This window comes from Lepus europaeus, chromosome 2, assembly GCF_033115175.1.
Source record: "Lepus europaeus isolate LE1 chromosome 2, mLepTim1.pri, whole genome shotgun sequence".
In the NCBI taxonomy this organism is placed as follows: Eukaryota; Metazoa; Chordata; class Mammalia; order Lagomorpha; family Leporidae; genus Lepus; species Lepus europaeus.
The window spans coordinates 7,525,941-7,543,563 of record NC_084828.1 but is presented as its reverse complement, the minus strand read 5'-3'; the positions used below and the strand labels follow the sequence as shown (position 1 = coordinate 7,543,563).

General features: G+C 53.2%; 1 protein-coding gene across 1 annotated transcript in view; it reads right to left on the bottom strand.

Annotated features, from left to right (window-relative positions):
• The window catches only part of KCNJ6 (potassium inwardly rectifying channel subfamily J member 6), a 56,738-nt gene extending 44,220 nt beyond the window's left edge, over nucleotides 1-12,518 (bottom strand). The window contains exon 1 of the mRNA XM_062175251.1: nucleotides 11,606-12,518. Coding sequence (XP_062031235.1) covers nucleotides 11,606-12,503 — 898 coding nt within the window. The 5' untranslated portion in view covers nucleotides 12,504-12,518. The remainder of the gene's footprint in view (nucleotides 1-11,605) is intronic.
• Between the last annotated feature and the right edge of the window lie 5,105 nt (nucleotides 12,519-17,623).

Sequence of the window (17,623 nt, the reverse complement as noted above, 5' to 3'; positions counted from 1 at the left end):
CGCAAGGCAGAGGATTAGCCTGTTAAGCCATGGCGCCGGCCTCCAGTTGTTCTTTAAGAGAGTGGAAGTCAGGCATTTTCAGTGAAAATGAATTATTAGGGGTGACAATATTTGAATAGGCTGCGGGGGTGGGATCCAGAGGTGGCCCCGGCTGGAAGCAGGTTCCACGGTGGCATGGGGAGGGGCAGAGATGGTCAGATCGCCTCTGTTTCTCCCCAGTGAGAGACCAGGTTGCTGTGCAGGGGGCAGGCGGGGCTGGAGGACTGGGGAGAAGAAAGTGGACATCTTGGGTTGGTGGGGGGGTGTGGAGATGGACAATGAAGCATTTATTTATTCATCTGAGGGCACGCCCCTTGCTCCTTCTGTGGTTTCCTTTCACCCTAAGAAGAGACCCTGGGGCATCCGGCGAGTGCCCTCCGAAGGCAAGTGCACACGAGGTCCTTTCTGGTCCCTCTCTCCTGGGCTACCACCTCTCGAACATCAGGAGATGCTGGCTTGTACCTGCTGAACCTGCTTGAGTCTGCACTGGAGGGCGGAGGTGTCCCTGTGCCCTTGTACCTTTCAGTGTGGCAGGGGAGGGTACCTGGCTTTGCTGACACAAAACTCCCAATGCACGTAGAGAGCCTCGCCAGCATCAGGGGTGGACACTCCCCCAGCCACGGGTGACGAGGATTCCCCGCCAAGCCCACGCTGGGCCTCAGTGCTGGAAACCGTCTGGTCGGTTGGTGGCCAGTCAAGCTGCCTTCTTTCTCATGTGAAATCACCACTCAGATGTCGTCGGCTCAATGAACTTGACCTCTTTCTCCGCCTGGGGTGGCCCAGGATCTGCAGGTCGGGCTGAACGTGCTGAGGTCCCTTTGGGTGGACATGAGATGGACGCTGGGAGGAACCGGGGCAGCGTTTGGAAGTCTTTTTTGCCCCTGGCTGGGCCTCCTCCCATCCTCGTAGCGATGGTGGCCCAGCCCTGTGGCCGTCCCTCTGAAGATAGTAAACAATGATGCTGTCCTTCCAGATTATAGGTTTGTGAGTTGCACCAGACACGCTCAGCTGAAGGTCGCTGTGAACGTAGCGTCTTAGACTCCCTCCTCGCACCGCGTCTCCTTGAAGTTCCCTACCGAGAGCTCTTGGATGTCATTGCCCATCAATCAGCCCCTCTCCCGTGTGTCAGCTTGTATAGATTTCTGCCAACATTTGCTTACATAAAATATATTTGAGAAAATGAAAGAGGAAACATGTTACTTGGCAGATGAGCAATTAAGATTTTCCGAGGATGGCTTCAGTGAGTGGACCGCCATCTTCATCCTCATCCATCTCCCTCCTCCTCCATAAAGGGTCTTGCTGGACTTTCCAGCAGGGTGTAATTAGGCTGCTCAAAGCCTCCATCTTTTTATTACACTGCTTTCTGGCAGAGAGCGCAGAGTCAAAATTGATTCTTCCCTTTCCATGTTAAACTTTGTTTTTATTTTTTTTCACCCCCTGAGGCTTTGTAAGCTGGCTGCCTGGTTGCATGTTGGGCTGTGCTGGCACCGGCACATGTTGGATGGGGCTGGCCCAGAGCTTCGGCTGGTATGGTGACCCTACGGCACTGAGCTGGGCAGATCTGAGCTGGGCAAGCCAGTGGGATGCCCCTTCGGGAGGCTCACTGCCAATGGTTATGCAGGAGAGGCCACCCCTGCCGGCCTTCCACAGTCAGGCAAGGACAGAGTGGTGGGGAAGCCGAGGCCACAGTCACAGAGCCACAGCCGCCACTGTGGTCATGAACTCAGCTCCAGAACCACAACTTTGGAGATGCCCAAGTGTGTCCGTGTAGAAGGCTCTGGAGGGGCGGATGGACAGTGGAGTGGGCAGCCCTGAGGCTGTGTCCTGGCTTTTTCACTTCACCAGTGGGGTGACGTTGGGCAGCTGCCCGCATCCCCGACCCCCCACCCAAGAGCCAACAAACGAGGAACGCACCTCTCAGAATCGTTTCGAGGAAGGAAAGCGGCCCATGCAAACCATCTGATGAAGCCACGGGCATCCGGTAGGCACAAGCGAGTGACAGCTGGAGATTCATGGGGTCTCAGACGCCCTGTCTAACTCTTCTGAGCACTTACACCGGGCCCTGAGATGGAGGATTTGCTCGTATCATCACATGGAATCTTTTTGTAGCCACAGGTGTCACTCGCACCTTGCAGCAGTTTTGGCGACATTGAGGAATGTGATGTGTCCTACCACAGGGACAATCCGCAGAACCAGTCCAGCCCGTCTGACCTCAGAGCCCTAACCAGGGAAGCGAGGACTCCAAGAAGAGGGTTCAGGCTCCGGGAAGCAGCTGGCTACAAACCCACCTCCGGGAGAGGCTGCCGTGCTCAGCAATGTATACCAGCCGGCTTGGCAAGCTGTTAACGTGACATTTTATAGCAGACAAGGTGGGCTACATTGTATCATGGTGACAAACCCAAGTGTCTGTGGCTTAACCAGACACGAGTTGTCTTGCAGCCGTGCTCCATGTCCCCAGTGACTCTGCAGGGGGCCTACTCTTCAAAGCCAACCAAGGATCTGGGACCACAGAGGCTTCTCTGTGACGTGTATTTCCATGACAACCCTAGCCCTGGAAACGGAACGTCACACACTGGCTCGCAGAGTCCCCGCCAGGGTGGATCCTCATCACTTGGGTATGTGGTGATGGGACTGTCAAATACCGAGGCCCTAATCAGCAGGAGCAGAAATGTGGCCCTACTGTGCGCGTGGCAGGATAGCAGGCAGGCGTTTTTGGTGAACACGTGAATGACCATCCCTGTGTCTCCCCAGCCCATGGCGAGCAGGCACTGCGGGATGATTTGCTGAGACTCGGAGGTGGTGAGCAGAGGCGAGCTGGCTGCTGCTTCTCCTTTTCCCGTCATCATGGGATGGCATGTCCTACCTGACGGCTGCCCCTGCAGGCTGCATCCTGGAGCGGGCAGGAGGTGACCTGTCATGTCGAGGAAGACGGAACCCTGCTGCTGTCACCCCTGCCATCGCTTGTGACAGATGCATAACCCAGCTCAGGCAGGCAGACAGGGCAGCGCCAGGGTTTTCTTTGTAAGAGAACAATGGAATTTCCCATACAGAAAGGCACACTCTCTGCCATGCTTTGCTGCGTACCAGAAGTATCGCTAGGCACTTATGCAAATAAACATCATTTAGTTACCAGCACGAAAGTGCATTTTCTACATTGTTGCACCAGCGGATACCTCAGGGTTCCTGTGAAATATCCAGGAGGAAGCTGGGAACACACAAGTCCATTCTTCAGTATAAACTGTGGCTCTCCTCTGCGCGGACGTGTCGTCTGGGCAGTGTCGGGGTGACCTACATTCCTGTCCACTTTTGGCAGAAACTGTAGGGATGAAATGCTGCTCTCTGTAGGCGTGCACAAGCCTCTCTGACTGGGTCCAGTGGTGCTCATCAATTCAGTTCCCGTCGATTGATAATTCATGCTAGTCTCTGGGACAGAGGCCAGGCTGGCGCTTACCCTTGCACTGTTTGTGCATCGCGTGCACGGGCACCCACCAGGCCACATTTGCCGTTGCAGTGACTCCCAGGGGGCTTGCTTGTCATGCTGTAGAGGCGCCAGCTGCAAGCTCTCTGAGGCCGATGGAGCCACTCCCTGGGACCAGCCCTTAACACGTGCCTGGCTTCCCATCCCTGCACAACTTTGTTCTGTTTGTCTTTCACCTGTGTAGCCCACGGTGGGACCTACATGGTCTGAGCTCATGGATTTAGGAGGTGCAATGTCACCTGTGTGGTAGGGACCAATACCGTTCTCGTGGCAAAGCTGGAGAGACGGATTTGAAGGGAGCGTATGTGAGCCAGTGAGTGGGCGACGGTGCTTTGAACCTGGTGCTGTACACGACATGGAGAAATGCAGAGAAGCCAGGCTGTAGCTGGGAGAGCTCGCTTGTGAAAAAGCAGCTTATTAACGATCTACTATCACAGGCAAGTGTGTGGGTGGGTGTGGGACAGAGGGACGAGGGCCTGGGAAACTGGAGTAGCAGCACATCTGGATGCTGAGCTGTGTAACAGGTGTGTGTGTGTGCACATGTGTGTGTATGCGTATACATGTGTGAATGATTTACACGGTTCTTCCCAAAGTTCTTCTTCCAACCACTAGAAATTGTCAGGTCCACCTGCCCCTCGATAACTTGCTGTCAGCTCTCTTATTGAAGGCTCAAAGAAATCACAAAACTCTGTTTATGGAAAGGTTTGCTAATGAGAGGTGTCACACTATTTGGCACCCATTTCCTAATCCAAATGGTGCTTTTTAAAAAGATTTATCTATTTACTTGAAAGTCAGAGTTATACAGAGAGAGAGGTCTTCCATCTGCTGATTCACTCCCCAATTGGCTGAAATGGCTGGAGCTGCACCAATCTGAAGCCAGGAGCTTTTTCCAGGTCTCCCACGTGGGTGCAGGAGCCCAAGGACTTGGCCATCTTCTGCTGGTTTCCCAGGCTACAGTAGAGAGCTGGATTGGAAGTGGAGCAGCCGGGACCTGAACCCATGCCCAAATGGGATACTGGTACTGCAGGCAGTGACTTTACCCACTGCGCCACAGCACCGACCTCTAAATGGTGCTGTTTCTCTCCAAGATAATGGTTATTGACTTAGAGTGTGGATCAGGGCCGACGTGGATCCTAGTCCAGTTTTGCCTTAGGTTTGAATTCTGTATTCTAGAAGACATGGGTCTTCAAAAAATTCATGGGCCGGCGCCTTGGCTCACTAGGCTAATCCTCCGCCTGTGGCGCTGGCACCCTGGGTTCTAGTCCCGGTTGGGCACCAGATTCTGTCCCAGTTGCTCCTCTTCCAGTCCAGCTCTCTGATATGGCCTGGGAGTGCAGTGGAGGATGGCCCAAGTGCTTGGGCCCTGCACCCGCATGGGAGACCAGGAGGAAGCACCTGGCTCCTGGCTTCGGATGGGCGCAGCGCGCAGGCCGTGGCGGCCATTTGGGGGGTGAACCAACAGAAAAAGAAGACTTTTCTCTCTGTCTCTCTCTCTCTCACTGTCTAACTCTGCCTGTCCAAAAAAAAATTATGGAAAATGTATATTACGAAAAGCTGTGCATGCATTTTGAAATCTGTCTTGCACCCAGATCCTCTTAAATTCCATTTCTTCACAAACTTGTGAAAATGTCCTCATCCGTATGTGACCGTCACCGACCTCCTCCCAGCACCTTTCAGTGGCTGATCCTGGGCCGTGGGGAGAAAGGAAGAACCATGGCAATCTGAGTTCCAGGGTTTGGAAAATGAAACATTTAATCCAGGATTTTGATTTTTTCAACCTCCATCATGTAAGGTGATGTGATGTCTTCCTTCTAATAATGATGGGAATGTCTCATAGACTTATGATACTGGATCTGTCCAGAATTCTTGCTTTCCAAGGACGTGGAAGAAAGTCAAAGCCTGTGTGTGTTCCACAGTATCCAAGGTCAGGTTTCTAGGACATTTATGGAGCCAGAGGTCACAGGGTCGCCAGGCTCCTGACGATTACATATGAGGGGAGCAACTGCTGTCGATCTGCACCCAGCCAGTGACACTGCCGGGCTGTACAAAATCTACCTGGGCCTTTTGGGAGGAAGCCTTGGATAGATGAGTTGAACCTAAAGACTCAAAGAAGAAAGGATAGTTGGATTTCTCCATGTTAATGAGTGGTAGATTTTGACGTAGGAGAAAGATATTTGTAGATCTTGGCATTTTTCAAAAAATCACTCCTCTGATAGATTTACCCCAAGGATACCGCTATGGATATTTTTACTCAAGTTCTTGGCATTTCAGGTCTCATCAATGAGTTCTTTTCCTAGGCTGGGTAGTCAGGGTTACAACTCTTTAGAGAAAAAAACAGTAAGTACGGAGATGGTGGCTCTCTAAGGCAGGCACTAGCAGTAACATATCAAAAGGCGAGAATAAGAGATGGCAACTGGGATGATGAAGAGGTAGCATTGCTAGAAGCAGCAGCTTATTCGGGTAACGGCCTATGGAGTTTTCAAGCGACTCGGTAACATTTGGAGATGAGCAGAGAAGCCTTCAAGGAAAGGAGGAAGCGATGATGGGAGCAAAGGCCAGAGAGGGCGTGAACCCCGGTCCCCGGCAGGTGAAATGCCGTTTGCCTTTTGGGGTGCATTTCCCGGCAGAATCTTCATGAACCAACCGCACTGAAGACGCTGGCCGCCACTGCTGGTGGTCTCGGACTTCAGCTAAGTCACTCTCCTGTTTGGTCTCTACTCCTCCGTGTTGGATAAGGGTTGGGAGAAGATTCCATTTGACTCAGACACTTTGTGAGCTGGGACGCGATTTATGGGGCTAACGCCCCTGCGTGTTACGCTAGGGGGGAACGGAGTTCTCCTAAGGCAGGGGAAGGGGTGCTGTCCCCGTTCCTAGTGTATCCTGAGCAGCCTCCTCGTACCCCTCAAAAGCGACTCAGGGGCAGCCGGTCCTGCTTCCTTGTCTACACAGCCCATCCTTCGGTATCCAGAGGCCAGAACTCACAGATGCACGAGTGCTTTTAGAAAGTGGTGTAGGATTTGTGGGCCGGTGCCACGGCTCACTAGGCTAATCCTCCACCTAGTGGCGCCGGCACACTGGGTTCTAGTCCCGGTCAGGGCGCCGGATTCTGTCCCGGTTGCCCCTCTTCCAGGCCAGCTCTCTGCTGTGGCCCGGGAGTGCAGTGGAGGATGGCCCAAGTGCTTGGGCCCTGCACCCCATGGGAGACCAGGAGAAGCCCCTGGCTCCTGCCATCGGATCAGCGCGGTGCGCCGGGCGCAGCGCGCCAGCTGCAGCGGCCATTGGAGGGTGAACCAACTGCAAAGGGAGACCTTTCTCTCTGTCTCTCTCTCTGTCCACTCTGCCTGTCAAAAAAAAAAAAAAAAGAAAAAAAAAAAGAAAGTGGTGTAGGATTTGCTTAATAACCTACGGTACCCTGTCATATACCCTAAATCATCACTAGGTGACACAGAATTCCTAGTACAATGTAGATGCTATGTAAACAGTTGTTATGCTACAATGGTTGGAAGATAATGCTAAGGAAAACAAGTCTCCATGTGCAGGGCGGATGTGGGTTTTTTCCTCGAAATTTTCAATCTGCATTTGGTCGAATCTGCGAGTGCAGGTTGCACGGCTGTGGCGAGCTGCCTGCCCAGTGGCATTACCTCCTGTGTTGCGTTCAGTTGCCTTCCTGCCATCTTCCGCTTCCCCCACTTTTGGTGCAGTATTTAAATCAGTTCCCTTCTTTAAGGAAAATGTATCAGGAAAGAAGACAATAAACAGAGGTGGAAGGGGAGTTCCTAAACTTGAAAAGAGACCTCAGCTAATCGCACACAGTGTGTTCACCGCATTGGGTTCCTGATTCAAGCCAGCAGTTTGTAAAAAAAAAAAAAAAAAAGACATGACATTTAGGAGACAGTTGAAGTTGGAACACTTGGTAGATAATAGAGCTCCAGACAGCCCTGTGATTATTTTAGGAAGCCTGGGGGTATCTGGCTAGAAAGTGTCCTTCTCTCCCAGAGACACGTGCTGAGATATTTGCAACGCTGGGTGTAGTCAGTGGTGGGGATGCGGACAAAACAAATTTGGCTGTGAATGGACAATTATTGCAATTGCAATTGAATGGCAGGCACACAAGTGTTAATGACTCCAGTTGGTCCATTTTTGTGTAAGTTTGATAGTTTTTGTAATTAAAAAAAAAAAAAGCAAAAGGGGGACTGCCTATCACAGTTGCAGGGTTGTGGTGGGGGGTAAATCTGGGAGTGCATCAATCAGAGAGGCTGTAGCGAGGAGCAGGCTGGCAGCGGGCCCGGGGCTGCGGAGCCGTCATCCAGGCGCGAGGTCCATTTGCCCCTATAAATACCAGGCAATACGAACGCTTTACTATTTTAACGCAATTTGCTGCAGCTGCTGAGCTTGTTTGTTTACGTAGCTACGGAACCTTCTGTAAACACCCATGTGTCAGGGACAGAAATGGTCCCCTTTAAAAATATATTTGCAGATGAGACATGGCTCGCTCCTAGATGTCTGGGCGGCTGGTGTCAGAATTTTCCAGGGTTTGATTCATTTTCAAAAATAGAATTGCATGACTAGAAAGGTCTTGAGAGGTCACTCTGCCTCCCGGGCAGGGGCAGGCCGAGGACATCTACAGAGGATGCGGCTCCGTCCTCCATGGCTGCCGTTTGATGAGCTCCCTGCAGGGCGCCCAGGCTGAGCAGGGCTCGCCGCCTGCCTTCAAGGAGCTTTCTCCAATGTCCAACCCTGGAACCTACTGTGCTGCAGCCAGCGCTGGGATGGAAGGCAGGCAGCAGCACCTAGCCTGTCCCCCTCTGCCCCTGCCCCCTCCCCACCCCAGCTCCCAGCAGCTGGAGGGCCCTGAGATCTGCCACAGGAGACCAACTCAGTGGCAGAAACACCATGTTGCAATCACCCCCAGCGAGCAGGAAGTGGGTGTTGCATTGTGGTTGCTGCCCGAGACCCATCTGATAACCGAGGCCACTGAACACAGCAGTGGACGGTCACTGAAGACATTTTGGAAAGAAGCGATTTCTTACCAGGAGAGCCGTTTGTGTCACTGGCTGTCACCATGCACCCTGCTTCCCAATCTGGCACTCCAATGAGTAATTAGTTTTCCTGGAGTGTCTTTTGGTCTCCATTTGTTTCTTTACCTGCTTTGATACATTGAAAACGTTTTTTGTTCTCCCTAAGGAATGTCTACAGATCTTTCATTCACAAAGAAACAGTATCCGAAGTTCAGGAGCTGGGCTGTGTTACAGGAATCCCATGAAAAAGGAACAAGACTTTGCAGCTTCCAGATACTTCTGGAGCTTTCTAGAACACCCCTCCCCCACATTCGGGCGAGGATTTGGATTTTTTTTTTGCTGGCATTCCCTAAGCAAGGTGTGCAAAGGCCTCGAATGCTCCCAGGCAAGCATCACTGTTAATTACCAAGAAAGTCTGGCGTCTGCACTCGGAGAGGCTCACTCACTGCCAGCTGTCATCGGAAAGACAGGGCCTGCCCCAGGGAGAATTGCAAGGCACCGACATCACGAAGAGGATCTGCTTGTTCCGGATTCACTTACTTTTTGAGATTGGGCTTTGGTTCGAGGGACACAAAGCTCAGCTCCTGCCACTGGAAGCTCAGGTTAACACCAGGAACCAGAGGGACGTCTCCAGTGGCTTTTGAGTCTGGGGCTCAGAGACACGTGGATAAGGCTCACCCAGGACCCTCTCTGTGGCTCTGATTAAAAAAACAACAGAACAAAACCCTGCAGCAGGAGGGGTCCGTGCTGCCGTCATGACCACTAGGGGGCGCCAGAGCCCCCGAGCTCACAGAGGTTGTAGAAGTGCTTTCTTGGTCCTCTCCCCTTCTGTCTCCCCCACACAGCGATGGCCTCACGTGGACACCCCGAACCAGCCCAGGTACAGCACTTATTTATTTAGCATTTCACAGAAGCTGCGGTTTCAAATACAGAAAGATTTTAAAAAGAGAGGCTCATGAGCCAGGGAGACGAGCCGTCTCAGCACAGCCCGGGCTGCTCACGGTCAAGTTGCCCTCATTGAGTTGAACACCTGGCCCCATGGTGGGTGTTAAATAAATCCACGGCCGCGCCTTTGTGCCTGCCAGGGGCTGACACCAACATCTGCAGGTGCTCAAGTGCCTTCAATAAGAAGACAAAGAACGTGCCTGTAACCTTTGCACACACCCCCCGCCCCGGTGTGCACCTCTACATGACATGCGACACCTCACTCCATGCAAATGTCCTATAAGCAGGGTCTGCGCTGTACTGTCCAGGGAATAGTGGCAAGAGAACAAGTCTATGTGTGTTCAGCACAGGCACAGGTTTTGCGTGTGGCTATTTTGGATCCATGGTGGGCTGAACACATGGATGCAGCATCCACAGACATGGAAGGCCGGCTGCCATTTGCTAGTCTTTAAAGATTTTTAGGAGCCAGCGGTTAAGATGCCTGCATCTTTGAGTCCCCACTGCAGCTCCTGACTCCAGCCCCTGCAAGTCGGCAGATGAAGGGTCAAGGAGCTGGGGCCCTGCCACCCACATGGGAGAGGCACGGATTGAGTTCCTGGCTTCCATCTGGCCCAGCCCAGCTGTTGCTGGCATTCTGGGCATGAAACAGTGGATGGAAAATCTCTGTCTCTCCGATAAATGAAAGTAAAGACGACTTCTACAGCTCAGGTTCATGGACGCCAAGCCCTCATTCGCACTCTCTGTTTGTGGCATCTTGAAAACCTACTGCTGAAGTTACACCTCCCCAAGAGAAAGTTGCCGCTGGCCGTGACTTTGCCAGTTGGGACAGAAAGGTAGAAACATGGACCAAGGACTTTCCTTTGACAGGGACAGGCAGGCTTAGGTTGTCACAGGACAATGAAGAATCTGGGGCCAGTCTGCAGGTCATGCATTTTCTGATGATGTCAGCCCGCCTCGAGCCTCTGGCTGAGGACTTTAAAAGGACACAAGGGCTGATTATGTAAGGGAAGAGGACCCCAAGAGCAAAGCGGCAAGTCAGAAGAATAAACAGTAAAGCAAGGAACAGGGTGCTGCTTCGCGCTCTGTCTGGGAGGCACTGTTGTCAGCGGGACTCAGAGCTTGTAGCTCTGTTCTGTAGATGCTACAGATAAAAATGGGCAGCTGGGATGCACAACATGAAGACTCCGATATGAGTGACAAACCATCTCTCCACCCTGAGAACAGATCGTCGTCCCCAAACACACCCGGAAGTAGCCGTTATCAGCAGCATCAACAGGATGCTGATGGATGGCTCACCAGTGTTTTCTCCTGGAGTCTTATTTATTTTTTTAACTGGGTCTGGGGTATTAGGTCTTACAGGGGTCCAGCAAAGGGAGTGGGGAGACATGAGGTGCACTTGAAACAAAGGGAAAACCAAGGCTATGGGCCTTACACATGGCTCCAGGAACAGGTGAAACTATGTCTTTCGGGACGCATATTTGTTAGGCTTCGTTTGGAAGGCTTACTTTCTTCCACGTGGCCCAGTAATAAAACACCTCAAATATTGAAGTGAGCAGTGCTTTAAAGCCATTGAAACAGTCCTTTAGAGACACTAAATTTTACTTTAAGTAAATATTTGGAAATTTAAAATATATGAAGCGATTTTAAAAGTATTCACTAACATTTCCTAAAGGGCTTCTGAAAAGCTAAGGGGGGTGGCATTTAGCCCGGTGGTTACGATACCACTCATGATGCCTGCTGTAGTGCAGCACTTGTATTTTATGTCCAGCTCTGGCTCCTGAGTGCACCTGCCCCCGAGTACAGGCCCAGGAAGCAGGAGGTGGTGGCTGCTGTTGGGAGACTCAGGTTGAGTTCCCAGCTGCTGGCTTCAGTCTGGTCCAGTTCTGGCTGTTGTAGACATTTGGGTAGCTAACCAGGACACAACAGCTCTTTCTCTCATATAGAAATACAGGGTAGGTGGCTAGGCTTCTTGGTGGCTGTAGGACACAGAGGCACACTCTCACAAAGGTAGGGGATGGTGGCATCAGAGGCCCAGGTTCAGCTTCTATCTCTTGCAAGAATGATGGCGGGGCCAGTCTAAACGAGCATCCAGCCCACGGATACCCCAGGACGGAGCCCTTCTTACCTGTGGCTTCCACCATTCCTTCTAGGATGACCACGATTTCCAGCTCCTCTTTGGGAAGCTGAGCTTTGGAGATCTCCCAGAAGGGACTCTGCTGGTTAATTTCGTGACTGATGATCAGCGGCGACACCAGGAACAGGCGGTCGTCCCCCGTGTAGTAGCCCACGTTGATGTCCGTCTGGTTTAGAGGGATGAACTCTCCCTCTGAAGTCTGTTTGGATTTGATCAATTTGGCCCTGATGGATGCCTCCACAATGTGGGAATTCCTAAGGTCCCCCACCCGGAACATCAGGCAGAGTTTCCCGTCCCGCATGGAGATCACGGCATGCGTGGAGAAGACCAGGGTCTCCGCCCTCTTCTTGGGCTGAGATATTTTTACAAACATACATCCCACCATGAATGCATTGACGATGGAGCCCAACACAGACTGGATTAAGAGCAGCACGATTCCCTCCGGGCACTTATCCGTGATGACCCGGTAGCCATAACCGATGGTGGTTTCCGTCTCTATTGAGAATAAAAAAGCCGAGACGAACCCGTTGAGGTTGGTGACACAGGGAGTCCAGGAGGGGTCCTCTATGTGGTCCATGTCCCCTCGGATGTAGGCGATTAGCCACCAGATCATTCCGAAAAAGAGCCACGTCACCGTGTAAACCATGACAAAGATGAGCAGGTTGAACCTCCACTTGAGGTCCACGAGGGTGGTGAAGATGTCGGTCAGGTAGCGGTAGGTCTCCCTCACGTTGCCGTGGTGCACATTGCATTTCCCATCTTTCCTCACGTACCTCTGGATTTTCCTTTTGGTGCGGTCCCGGCTGATGTGTCTCGGCAGGTCCTCCCTGGCCTGCTTAGGCAACTTTGGCTGGTGGATGGGCACAGGGCTCTCGACATCCTGGTCCATGGAGTCGCCCTCCAGGACATTAGCTGGTGGTTGGGAGAGAAGAAAAGAAAAACCCAATGAAACGCTGGCTGTTGGTGGATACCGGATGTGCACACTTGGTATAAAACAAAGCAGTGAAACAGAATGCCATCTGTGTAGCAAGGCGCGAGGAAGACAAAGCCATTTGTACTTGGTGCCCTCTGGGGGGCTTCTAGTTGTCACTGGGAGTCCTTCAACACCCTGCCTACCGGACAGCGTCTTGCTGTGCCTCTGTCTTCCTGAATCAGCTCTTGCAGGAGCTGCCTCCCCTCTCAGACTCGCACGGCATGGGACAGAGAGTGAGCTCTGAGTGTAGAAGGCGTCTTTGGGTGAACAACCGTGGGCTCTTGGACAGATGATCTGGTAGGAGCTGAATTCTGTCCCTCTCCCAAATCCATATGTTTAAGCCCTGACTCCCGATGTGACTTTATTTGGAGACAGAGCCTGGGAGGAGATAATTGAAGGCTAAATTTGGTCATAGCAATGATGGTTATTCTAACAGATGTCTTTGTAAGGGGTGGAAGAGACATTGGGGTGCACAAGGATGTCGGGGCCCGGTGAGAGAGAGGCCTCACCTAAACCAACCAGCCTGCAGAACAGGACTGGGACAAGGGAAGTGTCTGTGGGTGAAGGCTCCCAGTCTGTGGAATTCTGGGAGGCAAGTGTGAAATAATTACTCCAAAGCGTTTCAAATTCCCTGAACCTCAACATCCTCATTTCCAGAATCAGCCGCTACCCAGCCCCTAGTGTTGACGCCGCTGGTTATAAGGTTAGACGGGACTACACGTGTGACTTGTGTCTGCCTAAAACAGCCTTGGGACACACATCCCTGGGGAACACATGGTGTTCCCGCGTTACCCTGCTCACACCGGGCGGGGCGGGGGGAGGTTTTGAATGAGGCTTTGTCGTGTTGGTTGCTGTCGGTGGTGAGGCAGGTGCAGGCCTCTCCCTCTTCACCATCATTCAAGTCAGTGGTCAAATTTTGGGGTTTAAAAAGATCTCTGGCTTTGGTCGGGAAGTCTGCATGCCTCGCATCCTGATGGCTGATTCAACGCCAAGGTTACAGGACAGCGTGGAGAATGCTCTCTCTGGCTGCGTGTTGACACATTCGCTTTGGCGTCTGCCTCCACATTTCACATCTGTGGCTCCGGCTCATGGCTGCTTTCTCTCTGATGGCCTTTATGATAACTGCATTGGCAGAGTCATCGTGGATAGAGCATTAGCGAGCTCGCCTACACTCTGAGTTCAAAGGGAGTTTTGGAAGCGATTCTGCTATGAAACGCACATAAACCCCTGGATGAAATTACTTGTTGAGCCGATAATTCTTTAAGCTTTCTAAAAGTTTTATAAGCCATTTCTTCCCCAGGCTTCCATTCCGTGTCTCTCAGCTGTGCTGTGTTTCCTCTGCGGGAACTGTGTCTTTCTCTTGGTTAAAGGGGACATGCAGTCTGTTGAGGAAGCCATCTTTTTGCTCAGTAAGAAACTAACTGGGGGAGAGGGGGTTGCTGCGCACTGGGTTAAGCTGCCCCCTGTGATGCTGCCACCCCATGTGAGCGCTGGTTCGAGTCCTGGTCGCTCCACTTCCAACCCAGCTAATGCACCTGAGAAAGAAGTGGAAGATAAGCCTTGTGAGGGACCAGCTTGGGCCCTTGTGAGAGACCAGATGGAATTCCTGGCTTCTGCTTGGGTTTGGCCCAGGTCTGGTTGTTGGGGCATTTGGGGAGTGAACCAGCGGATGGAAGAAGGATCTCTCTCTCTCTCTCTCCCTGCCCCACTTAATTTTCTTTCTTTCTTTCTCTCTCTCTTTCTTTCTTTCTTTCTTTCCTTCCTTCTTTCTTTCTTTCTTTTTTCGTATTTGACAGGTAGAGTTATAGACAGTGGGAGAGAAAGAGACAGAGAGAAAGGTCTTCCTTCCGTTGGTTCACTCTCCAAATGGCTGCCATGGCCAGCACTGCGCCGATCCGAAGCCAGGAGCCAGGAGCCAGGAGCCAGGCACTTCTTCCAGGTCTCCATGTGGGTGCAGGGACCCAAGCACTTGGGCATCTTCCACTGCTTTCCCAGGCCATAGCAGACAGCTGGATTGTAAGAGGATCAGCCAGGACTAGAACCGGCACCCACTTCACTTTTAAATAAATAAGTACATCTTAAAAAAAAATAAATAAAATAACCGGGGATGGACTGGAGCAGTCCCGACTTAACTTGGGACCTGGTTCATGGCTGTTGCGTGCCTTGGCGACCCGTCCCATGGATGCGCCCACAACGAGGTCGCACATGGGCTGCACAGCCTGCTGTCTGGCTTGGCAGCTCTGACCTTCTCGGTCACCCTCCGTCGCCCTCCATTCTTAGGGAGGAAGTTTGCTTTTCTCCCCTTCTTCTGAGGACAGATAGATATCTGGACGGGACGCAAAGAGAGGCAGGGGCGAGCTGGAGCATGATGGGATGGAGGTGCCAGGGCTTAGGCAGGGTCCCCCAAGGGCTCATGTGTCAACATTTAATCCCACTGCAAGGCGTTGAGAGGGTGGGAGCTTAGTCCAACCACGGTGGTTAGAGGTGAGGCCCTGGGGAGGGTCTGGGTTCTGTGAGGTCATCCCGGACCTGTCACACGGCTCCCTGTCTCCTGCCTCGGGATTCTTCTGGCAAGGAGGCCACTGCACAGTGGCCGCTCGCCCGAGGGCCGGAGCCCTGAGCAAAGCAAAGCACTTGTCTCGCTCCCCTACACAGCCCGCGGCCTTCAGCTACCAGCAATGGAAAACAGACAAGTTCAAGGGCAAAGGCAGGGCCCCTGCCCACTGCCAGCACCCCCTGTGGTAGGGGATGTGTGGCCTGGAGTGGGCACGGCTGAGCTCTCACTGTTCCTTTTGCCTGGAGTGGCCGTTTCTAAAAACGACGGTGTGCGAAACAGCCTCTGGGCTCAGAGCCTCCCGGGAGGGAGACTTCCCCGCCTGCAGGCCTGGTGTATGTGCTGGCCATGGCCGCTAGGCTGTCTGACCATGCACGGCTGCCCAGAGGCCTCCTCCCCCTGAGCCCTGAAGAGGAAGAAGAGCTTTTGTCCTATTGGTTGATTCTTATTTTTTAAAAAAGATTTATTTATTCATTTGAAACACAGAGTGACGGAGATGGATAGAGCGAGCTCTTCCATCTGCTGGTTCTCTTCCTGAATGCCCACCGCTGCCAGGGCTGGGCCAGGCCAAATCCAGGAGCCAGGAACTCCACGCTGGTCTGTCGCATGGGTGGCAGGGGCACAAAGGACTTGGGCTGTTTTCCTCTGCCTCCCAGGCCCACCGTGGTTGGAGCCACTTTGTGTGTTCATCATGCTAGGAGGACAACAGTGCCTGCCTCTCCTCCTCCCCAAGGTGGAGCCACTTTCTTCTGTTTGATGCTTTGCTGCAAACTTTAAGCTGAAGGCATTTGTCCTGAAGGGAAGGAACCTGCATGAAAGGTGTCTGGCTAGGGCTGCCAGGTGCTGGGGCAGAGCCGGACTGGTGTCCGCTGATTCCCCCCAGAGCTGCTGCCCCTCAGGCTGGACCCCACTTCCCAACCTCTCTGCAGGGAAGGGTGACCACGGTGATGGGGACCTAGCCCAGTCCCCACGACCTGGGTCCTGGATGTGCCCCCACAGTATGGCCCTGCACCTGTCCCTGGGGGTGATGAGATCAGGAACGGAGGAGTCTGGGTCCCGAGTTGGACGTGGAGCCGCCAGCTCCCTTGAGAAACAGGATAGGGATGGTATTTTGTGTCTGTTACCAAAACAAGCCTTATTTGTGATCTTATGGGCAGAAATATGCACTCCAACAAACATACACAAAGTTATGGTGTGTGGCGGGGGTGTTCCCGGAAAGAGGAAAGCAAGTTGAAGAAGGAGCGCTGGGGTTTGGTGTTTATAAGAATTAGCATGTGGTTAATTGAGTGCTGCACCTGCTGCTCCAGTGCCTTTAAAAACAAACAGAACTTTAAAAATCAACAAAAACACAACCTCCCTGCGAGTGCGGCTGGACGGGGGTCTCGCAGGACCCCTGCCGGTGAGGCAACCGGACAGTTGCATCCTGGGAGCTGGGAGTGAGGCTGGGCCGCCTGTGGATGAGTGGCTGAAGCGAGGCACAGGAATGGAGTTCAGGGGAACCACAGAGCCTGGGGACTGTGAGTCTGTGGGGAGAGCAGGAGAGACCGCTGTGGGAGCCGTGAGGGTCAGGCAGGGCTGTGCCAGCAACCAAGTGGGGGCGCAGGGAGCGAGGCGGGGGAGGGTCTGTGGGCCCGAGCCTCAGGGCTGTGTCCAGAGTAATTGCGGGAACCACTGGGCCAGGGAGAAGGGGCCACTGCAGGTGGCAGTGGGAGGTGCAGACCTTGCCAGCGTGCGTGCGGGGGTGTGCGGGGATATCCGGAGGGGAGGTAAAGCTGATTGCAAACACTTCTCTCCTGGAATCCTGGGTGAGACTTGGAGCAGGGGACCTGAGACACATCTGCCCTGCTCAGCAGGGTGCGCTGTGGCCACAGCGGACAAGCAGCCATCTCTCCTGTGTCACGGCACAGATGATGACACGAACAACTTCCCACCCCTGCCTCCCACGGGTCCCCTAGGGGCTTGCCCTGGGCCCTGGCTGCGCAGGCACTGGTCATGTGGTTGCACCTGGGGGGCTGCACAGCTCCATCAGCCTGGCAGGGATCATGCACAGGGGACACGCCCCGTGCCAGCCACGTGAGTGCCACTGACATGAACAGGACAGAATTTCCCTGATGCACCTGCCTCGAGGCTGGCTTCTCCGGAGTTTGGCTTGGCATCAAGGCGGGCCTGTGCAAAGGCCAGTGAGGTCCCAGCCTCCTCCCCTCCCGTCTTGAGAGATGATCGGTTCACACAGAGCTGGTGAGGGTGCGCAGCCGCGCGGTGCTGAGATTTAATCGGACAGGAATAACATCGACGGCAGAGCTGGAGGACTGGGGTCGCCGAGCCAGGGGCATGATGTTGTCACCTTTAGGTGCCCTGTCATTGCCGGGGACGCTGCCCTGGGCTGAGCTCGAGGCCTCCTCGAGAACATGTGTGTGTTTCAGTCACACTCGGGTGGATAAGTGGACAGCCCATGTCCATGAAAACTTTTCAAAGGGTGTGT